This window comes from Macrobrachium rosenbergii, chromosome 55 (assembly GCF_040412425.1).
Source record: "Macrobrachium rosenbergii isolate ZJJX-2024 chromosome 55, ASM4041242v1, whole genome shotgun sequence".
NCBI lineage: Eukaryota > Metazoa > Arthropoda > Malacostraca > Decapoda > Palaemonidae > Macrobrachium > Macrobrachium rosenbergii.
The window spans coordinates 33,950,268-33,960,267 of NC_089795.1; the positions used below are offsets into that span (position 1 = coordinate 33,950,268).

General features: G+C 36.7%; 1 protein-coding gene across 1 annotated transcript in view; it reads left to right on the plus strand.

The window, feature by feature from the left end:
- LOC136835956 (cyclin-dependent kinase 6-like) overlaps nt 1-10,000 on the plus strand; it is a 541,856-nt gene that overhangs the window by 82,618 nt on the left and 449,238 nt on the right. The window contains exon 3 of the mRNA XM_067099858.1: nt 7,922-8,032. Within this exon, the coding sequence (XP_066955959.1) occupies nt 7,922-8,032 (111 nt within the window). The remainder of the gene's footprint in view (nt 1-7,921; nt 8,033-10,000) is intronic.

The window sequence follows — 10,000 nt, forward strand, 5'->3', positions numbered from 1 at the left end:
TATAAGGAATTTAAGTTCATCTCCACAAAATCTTTCTGCTTTCAAAAGATACTCTTTGTACAAAAGATATATATATTGTATATATATATATATGATATATATATATATATATATATATATATATATATATATAATATATATATATATATATATATATATATATATATATATATATATATATATATATATATAATATATATATATATATATATATATATATATATATATATATATATATATATATATATATATATATATATATATATATATATATATATATATATATACACACGTAGTACTGATCACTCATGCATTTCACACATCTCTCTCTCCGTCCACCGGAATCACACTTAATTTGCGCCACCCTCGATCGGGGAGCGATCATGGTTTTACTCTGATGGCAGTCGAGTGCGCTACCGCGTGCATGAGTAGTCGTATAAGTAATAACAATTGAGTGGTTTCACCTCTGTGCAATAAACACTCACTTATATTATTTTTTTCTCTGTCTTTTCACACTGGCTGTGACCTACAGTAGTCGACTGACAAACAGATACATAATTCACTGCCTAGGTCAACAGAGGCAAAATGTATTTTTAAGGAACGCGTCTATATCGTCCCTTGTCCTGTTCATGAATCAAATACTAGTTATTCATTTTGTGAGTGGAACGAACACTAGATAATTATGTATATTTTACTACATGAGCTTTAACATTTAATATTTCAGTATATGAAAGGCTGCTGTTATATGATATTGGCATTTCGAAATAACTTGGTTATTTGTTTATTTTCTATTTATTGACTCGTTAAAGGCAAATAACGACATCATCAGTACCAGAAATGGTCGTAGGAGGCTCCTCCAAAAAGAAAATACTTCAAATTTTTCTGTCCCACACAGTGAAACATTCATATTCATTACTAGTCATATGAATGGTTTTGAAGACAATGATCACTATTCTCTCTCTCTCTCTCTCTCTCTCTCTCTCTCTCTCTCTCTCTCTCTCTCTCTCTCTCTCTCTCTCTCATTATTATTACTTCAGCGCGTCTTCTCACAAGACTTTTAAAGGCTTCTGTCTGGACTATTAACCCATCCTCAGCGGCTGTGGAGTTTTCCATGGGTTAACATTTAAATACCGGAGTTCTCCTCTCTTATGTTGTTTTTGAGACGGTGTGGCGTGTAGGCCTAACTTCGAGTGTGTTGATAGTTGATGGGTGAGTTGGATGGTGCGTGTAGTAGTAGATCTACTACTACCACCACTGCTCGTACTACAATACTACTACTATGGGTGAGGTTTGGTGGGAACTTTTTGAAGTGTTACCAGTCACTCTTGCTATTTATATTTGGGCTGGGTCGTTTGTTCTCAGGGCGGGATCCGGTCCTCTTCGAGATGTTATGATTCTGAGAGTTTCGAGCCAAAACAAACATTGCTTTACTGAAGCATATATCGCAGAATCATTCAATCATATATTTTCATTTTATTACGAAATGCTTCTGTAGGTGTTTTCAATTATTTGCTCAATGTCACAGTTAAGGGAACGTTGGCCTAAGGCGCAAAAGACTGACAAGTTTAAGAGTGTGATTTACGTGTAGTATGCTGAGCGTTTGTAGAGTGTTCTGTTCAGATAAAAAGAAACAAATTGTGCAGAAAATAGAGCACCTTGTTATGGTTTTTCATTATCTTTGTGAGGACACGGCAGCGCAAAGATGTCCTTCGCTCGAAAGAAAGATATGACTCAGGAATGGTTGTGGCATTAATCTTGAAGGTGAGATTGCAAAACATGTCTCGCTGTTCAGCGTAAAATATCGACTTTGTAAGAGATTCGAACTTCGTACATTTCACATTGAAAACGGGTTTTTGTGTTCAGGCAGTAGCTACCCGGAGGGTTATATCTCAAGTCTGTCTGATAATAGTGGAAATTCGAACTAGTCTTAACATTTTCTCTCATTTCTTACTCATTAGTACCAGTCAGGGCCCACTAAGCCTTAGTGGGTCCTGGTACCAGTGAAATCTCGCTCATGGTATCTTTTAGTATGTTTTGTTGATGTGTTTGTTTTCGTACTAGTAGGGAGGCACACGGTATTGTTTGGGAATAAAATAAGATTGTCTTATGCATAAGAAATCATTATCTAAACAATATGAAAATGAATTGCAAATCTCAGTAGTTTCTTACAACATATTCCAAAGTAAGGACAGATACGAAGTACTCAGTCATATGCCATTTTGGTTTCAATAGATAAATGAAAAACAGCTTCATGTTAGTAGAATGGAATCTTGTCTTTCACCCAGAGTAACATTACCTAAACCTGACTGGGATTGAGATGCATTAGCATAAGAAAGTGAAAGCCACCTAAATGGAAGACAATTGATACTAAAAATTAAATTGTAATGAACATCAGTGTTTAAATTTCTCCATCATCTGCTCAGTCTTGTTCGGTATTGGTACCTATCATGAAAGAGCATGAAACATTCCGAGATATTTCTAAATGTTTATGAAAGTTTTTATTACACAAAAATACTATTACAAAGTTTACATTGTATATCTGAATCCGAGAGTGCTCGAGACGAACGCAAGAAGGGAACACCTGTTTCAGACGACGGCATTCGCGCGCGAACATTACAGGTGTTTAGTGTGTTGCTGCTTCAAGTACTGTTAGGACATGGCTTCAAGAGGATGAGAAGACTTGTGGCCTACTTGGTTGTTCGAGGGGACAGGGTCAGGAGAGGGCTAAGGGAGAGGGGGCGAGTGGGGGTTTGGTGACCAGGTAGATGTGAGGAGAGAGGGAGAAATAGAAAGAAGGTTGCTATGGAAACCACTCAAGGTCAACCTTTAAATGGAATTCCTGTGTGTGAATCCCAGAAGGGGCCAAGGGCAGGATGTCGGCTGTTACGGGAAAGAAGCAGGGGCTTGAAGGCCTATTTTGGTGGAGATGGTATTATTGAGAAGACCACATAACGCTATCTCTGTTTGGTTATATGAAGAACTCGACTTACCTCTGAAGACGATTGAGTACATGGGGGAGTGAGAACGAGAGGTTGTTTATTTGGCTGCTTCTTGCTGTTACATTATTTTGCTCTTATATGTAGTCAGAGTTGACGGAACATTCTTCGTTGTGCTATTCATAGTTTTACCACTCATTCTTGTTCTGTACCATGCTGTTACTGCCATCCTAGCTTTAACTAACTTTTTTTTTTTTTCGTTACGCATGTTTTTTTCACTCATCCATTCCTCCGCCTTCCCTGTCCTCGAAATGTAATTAAGAGGCCAGGTGTGAATCGCATATTTGCGCGTAACCTGTGTATACAAATGTTCGTCTGCGTAGGCCTAAGAGGTGAGGTTGCCAACCACCAAGAACTTTTGCCATTTGTATACATCGTTCAAAGAATCACGATCTTGAACTTTTCGTGATTTGAGCTGCCTGGCTTTCTGTGAGTCTTTCTACCTAAATTTGTTTGGCAGGGGCGGAGGTGTAGCGCCAGTATGTAAGTAGTCTGCGGTGGGCTTTCGTTATTGCAGTTATATTATAAAGTAGTTTAACGAGAGTACTTAGTTCCCCCACTCCCCCCACGGCCCCGCCCAGAAGGATTCGCTCTGAAATGAAATGGGGGAAATTGGAGCCATTTAAAATTAAAGAAGCTGGACAGCAAGGTGGTGAAGAAACCAAAGGGGACGTTTGAAAAGTACCTGTCAGACGGCACCGAATACATTGTCTCTCGGGTCACAGTTCTGCGTTAATTTCATCTTCGATGACTTATGATGTTACTGCAAGGTAATAGGGAACTGAATCACGTATTTAAGGTTATAAAAGAAAAATAGTATCATCACCACAAATATATGGTACATATATTAGGCCCTGGAACACGTATTCTGTGTATGGTAAGGTTTGGTGAGGTGAATATTTAAACTGATGAAAGGGGGTTTTGTTGTGGTTCATTACTGATTTTAGCCTGAGAATTTTCTGGTCTGATTTTCTTTAACTTGCGAAGGGGTTATACTTGAAATTGGCTATTATTGTATGTTTGTATGTATATATATATATATATATAAATACACATATATGTATAAATATTATATATATATATATATATATATATATATATATATGTATGCATTCTTCATTTTCGGCTTCCCCTGTTCCCTGACGTCAGTGTAAAGTTTGTTCGGTTTGTTTGGCTAAATAAGGACGATGTTGACACTTGGAAACAGTAAAACGTGAACCGGTCCATAGAGGGACGCCAGGAAGAAACTTATGGATATAGTGTGAGATTATGGGCTTCTCAGATGAGGTTAACACGTATCCGAAGTTTATGGGTTACTGTCTCTCTAAAGATTGGTGTTTGTTTGTGTACGGCATTATACTAAGAAGAAAGTCTTGTCCGTTTACTTATTCGCACATTAATTTCTAAGCGAGAGAGCGAATCTGAAGTGGATGTATTCGTCTTGGTTTCTCTTTGGCATGGCAGTAACGTATCAGAATATAGAAAAGAATATAGCATTTAGGCCAAAAGCCAAGCGCTCGGGACCTATGAGGACATTCAGCGCTGAAAGGGAAATTGACAGTAAGAAGGCTTGAAAGGTGTAGCAATTGGAAAACCTCGCTGGTGCACTACGAAACAATTTCTGTAGGCGGTGGAAAGTCAGATGGAAGAAAGAAAATATGAACGGAGTTACAGTAAAATGAATGAAAGAGGTTGCAGCTAGGGGCCGAAGGGACGCTGCAAAGACCCTTAGTAATGTGTACAGTACACCACGTGAGGTGCACTGACGGCGCTTCCCCTCCTACGGGGGTCAATAGTGTATCTCCCATAGATTTAGGTGATATCGCCATACCTTATTCTGTATGTTCTGTAGAAACTTAAAGGAAGAATATTTTGTATGTTTATTTTATTTTCATTTCCGTGGCTACTCTAGTAGACGTTAAGAGCCATTTTCCATTGACTAATCCTCTTGCATGAAATGATATAGTAAAAGTCAAGTAAGATTCTAGGTAATGCATATCTACTGTGGAAAGAAGATGATCTGAAAAAAAAAAAAAAATATATATATATATATATATATATATATATATATATGTATGTATGTATGTATGTATGTATGTATGTATGTATGTATGTATGTATGTATGTATGTATGTATGTATGTATGTATGTATATGTACATTATTCACGCATATATGCGCGTATATAGTATGTGTATGTAATGATGCTCTTGTGGAGGGTTTTTCCTTTATACATATCAGGTTAATTACACTTTTCTTCCCATAGAAATCTGATATTTTCGTGCTTGTCTTCTTCACATTTCTCACATTATTTTTTATGCATATGATATTTTTCATTTCTTGCCCAAAATTATGAAAGGAAATTCTTTAATAAGTTTCATGGCTATGCGTATGTGGAGGAGAAAATAACGAACAGACCTTCATTGTTAGATGCACATTGAAGAAAACAAGAAAATTGATAACTTTAAGAATAAATAAGCCCATCATAGAAATGAATTTCCATGGGCTGGGACTTAGTTAAAAATCTCAAATATCGAGATGGTTTGTACATGTGGTAGGAATAGAAGAAGGCATAACAATGATTAGAAAAAGTAAGGTATGAAAGAAGCACAAGGAGATCAGTAGGAAGCCTCAGAAAATCACGGAGACCTAGACCAGACTGGAATTCAGTCAAAAAATCAGATTAAAAAACTTTCGTGTTCATATTGATAAAAACGGGATTTGTTTCTTCCGCTATCGAAGAGGACGTAACGGCATGAAACAGTACGAATTTAGCATGAATATTCATCTGTTCATCTCTCCAGAGGTGGAAGATACAGGTCTTTTTATCTAACGCATAATTCGTAGCGAAAACATAATGAGTTATTCTGTCTGAGCTGGTGGCGGAAAAAAATAATGGATAGCGAGAAAGATCGAGAGTGTTGATAAACAGCCGGCGATAAGCCAGACCTGAAAAGACGTCAGCGGCAACCCTTTGAGTGGGAATTTCGCCGCCCAGAAATTTTATCAGATTCGTAGTCGCCCTAATGACCAGGAAGCTTTTTCCTTCACGACTGCATCATTAGAGCCTAGGTCTATGGTCGTTAGGGAAGAATTTGGTTGATGAACTATTAAATATAATTTTCTCAGTGTTAACCGAATTGAATTGTGCCTCGTGAAAGGTTAGTTTATTGGGCACCCTCTCTCGTCCCCGTAGGGAGGTAGCGCCGTCAGTGCACCTCACGCGTTGCAATGTAGGCATTACTGAAGGGTCTTTGCAGCGTCCCTTCGGCCCCTAGCTGCAAGCCCTTTCATTCCTTTTACTGTACCTCCTTTCATATTCTGTCTTCCATCTTATTTTCCACCCTCTCCTAATAATTGTTTCATAGAACAACTCCGAGGTTTCCTTTCTGTTACACCTTTCAAACCTCTTACTTTCAATTTTTCATTCAGCGCTGAATTATCTATAGCTCCCAGCATTTGGCCTTTCGGCCTAAATTGTAATTTTATCTATCCAACCACCCTCTCTCATCCTGTGAGAGGCGTAGCATCAGTAAACTATTCCTATAAAGAGCGCCCAAAAGGGTTGAGTCACAAATTGGACCAACCCCTGTCATTAGCAATGGACTTTAATATCTGAGTTTGTGCAATGTGTAGCATATTAACATTTAGAAGTCACTTACTCATTCATATGAAAAAAGGATCTTTTCTAAATGATAAGTATGTTTGGAACTGAACAATATTGCTAACGGTAATAAACATACGTGACGGTGATAATAATTATAGTAGGACTAATAATGACAATAATGGAAATGTGCACAAAAGTCTGAACTTGAATGATAATGATAATAATAGTAATTACTAAAATGACACTATGGCATTATTACAGAGCAAATGGCGTATTGTATAATGTCCTTTGTAAATGAAATGAAGGGTAGAGGTTCCAAAGGACACTAGACATTTCTATTAAATCTTACTTTTATGTTCTGAAATAAAACTTTAACCTCGATTCCCTGCTACTGGGAAACAGATGTCAATGATTTTATAGTCTGTAAGAGAAATATTTGTGAAGTTTCTTCACATTTATTTTCTTATCTGAGAGTTGTTAATTACAGTCTTTTTCTAATTGCTAAATAAATTAATATACGGTAAATCATTTCGAAAAACTCTTTATTATGTGAACATAACGGGCACATTTGCTTTATCATAAAAGTATATTGGTTTCTTTACCCAACTGAAAAATTTCAATTAATTACATTGGATAAGGAAGCAACGCTCAAATATAAAGAAGTTTTGCTTACCATTTCCAGTAACATCCAAACAAAGTTGTTATAATGTTGAGCTAGAAAATTATAGATTATAATGTAAATGCTCTTTGGAACTTTAACCTTGGAGTCTCGTGGGACTTGGTGCTTTGCGCAATGTGTCATTTGCTCTGTAATAATAGCAGTGTTTGGTTCCAACTAGAACAGGAAAACCTAACGAATATTATCGAAAAATAAGTAATGTTTTTTTTTTAAATGTAACTTCCGTTGCAGATGCATACGTATGTGTACGCAGGTATAAAGTGTATACAAATGTTTACATATATTGCCACATTTATCGCGGAGTAACTTTCAGGTTGCAGTTAGTGTGATGTGCTGTTAATTATATATATTTGTAATGATGGTGGATACGTCGTTGATAATTAATTAATAACGAATTATTTTTCAAACTTTCTCGTTATTCAGCCAGATTTTCAATGCGTTTTATGTTTTATCTGCCAAGTGGTGTTCCTGTCGCGCAGCGTCAGGATAGTTGGATTTGTCGGCTCTTATCTTTCAGCATGTCTTCCTTCTTTTCAAACATGAAAGGAACAAGTGCTTTTGTTGATTTTGTCGTTTTCTCGGTCAACATTTTCGCTTCTTGCAACGAGAATAATAGATTTGTTTTCTATTTTATTTTTAGAGGACATGGCGTTCTCGCAACAAGAAACAAAATCGTACCGAGATCAAGGTCGTCTTCATTGCGCCAACACCTTTGTCAGGAGATGGAGATTCAGATGATGATGCAAATCAGGTAAGTTCAATTTTGTTTTTGCCTAACTACAGTGTTTAATACAGGCCTCATAGGTTAGGGTAGGGAAGTAAGGCTATAGTACCTGCCTATGTTTACTGCAGGCACTGAAAGTTGCAGGACCTCCAGCTAAGGGCCCGTCCCTTCAGGGTTTGTATTTATTTTCATTTATTTCATAATTCATTGTTTTTAAAGTACCGTAGCCGAAATGCCTTTTTCCCATCGACCCCATTATTGTTGTTGGATGGATGCAGCGGTATGGCCTTTACCCTGAAATTGCTTATTTCCGTCATAAATTACCAGATTCCCAGGTTTCTTATCACAATGAGAAACATTAATTTTGTGCTAGAAGTTAGCTCTGATTCAAACTGAAGCACAACAACTAGCTGCAGTATAGAGTTCTACACGAAGTTTAAGAAGCTCAGATGCTTCCCAAAATCGCCACTTCTCTTGGCTCTAAATACGAGTATACACGCTCACCTGCTACTCACCTTTTACCCCATTTTGCATATTAGATATTGTTGGTATATCTGCATTAAATATTTCAATTATATATTTTACTTGTCTTCCCATGTTCCTACTTTTCTCTTTCACACCTTCCAGGCCCATTTGGTGAAAGCAAATTCAGCTCCTTGTAAGCAGTAGGAATAATTATTGATGACAACAGTAATTCCCGAAGAGAGCGAATGATTTTAGTTCTGTGAAAACAAGGTCAAGTTGTTTAATTTGCAATGTAGCAAACATCATCATGGGATACCTGATATTTTTTAATAAGTATGATACTGACTTACAAATTCATACAAGTCGGAATGAATGGTAGTTCTGTTTGTTAAAAGCAAACATACTATAATCTCAAGTTTTCCTACTTGTAACGACGGTGATTAGATACTTGGTTTTTTACATTTATTTATTTTTTTTTTAGACAGGATACTGATAATAATTAGTCTCACACAGTGGAACTGAATGACAACCCAGTAATTTGAAAGCAAAAATTACTGTAAAGTCATGTATTCCTTCTTATGGCAACGCTTCGAGAAACTTGTTCTTGTAATCTTTGTCATAACAGGAAACCAGACATTTTTACTGAAAAAAAAAAAAATTATCGTCGCCCATCTTATCAAGGAATCACTGTAATAAGATAAGGCAGCTTTTGAAAATTAATAGCTATCGCGTTAGGCTTTTTTTTTTTTCCTTGTGTGGTCAAATATGGCTGCGAATGATTTACAGTGGCAGCAATTAGCCGTGGGAGAGAAGCTGGGTGTCGTGTAGATGAAGGGTAATTTTTTTTTCCTTTAGAGGGGATAGGGGTTAGTAATGGGCGAAAAAGAATAGGACCCTATCCAGGTCCGATTCCAGGTCCAGGCCTCCTGTACAGTGTCCGTGCGTTCATTAATGAGGGTGGGGAGAACCGCGAGAGATACTTGAAGGCCTCTACCGACCACCTCCAGAAGTGGGAGGAGAGAGGGAAGGAAGGGTTAGGCTTATTTTATTTACGTGGGGAAAATTTAGGCATGGTTTATGAGCAGATCATATGCACATCTAAATTTTCATGATTTTCGAATTGAATACTCATTGTGCTAAATGGGATATATTATTATTATTATTATTATTATTATTATTATTATTATTATTATTATTATTATTATTATTATTATTATTTCTCATAATATCGCGAACAGCTCAATGCAGATTGAAACTTACGATAATTTTTCTGCTAAAATACTCTTAAGGAAATTCACTATAAAAGGAAGAAGAAGAAGAAGATGATGATGATGATGATGATGATGATGATGATGATGATGATGATGATGATTATTATTATTATTATTATTATTATTATTATTATTATTATTATATGTCCCTCGGGAAAATCGACCGAGGAGTCTGAAACTTTACTGCAAATTCGTGTCAGAAGATGGTTATTCACGATGTACGTCTAATTACCATTGTGGAAAGGGCAAGAGAAGAAGG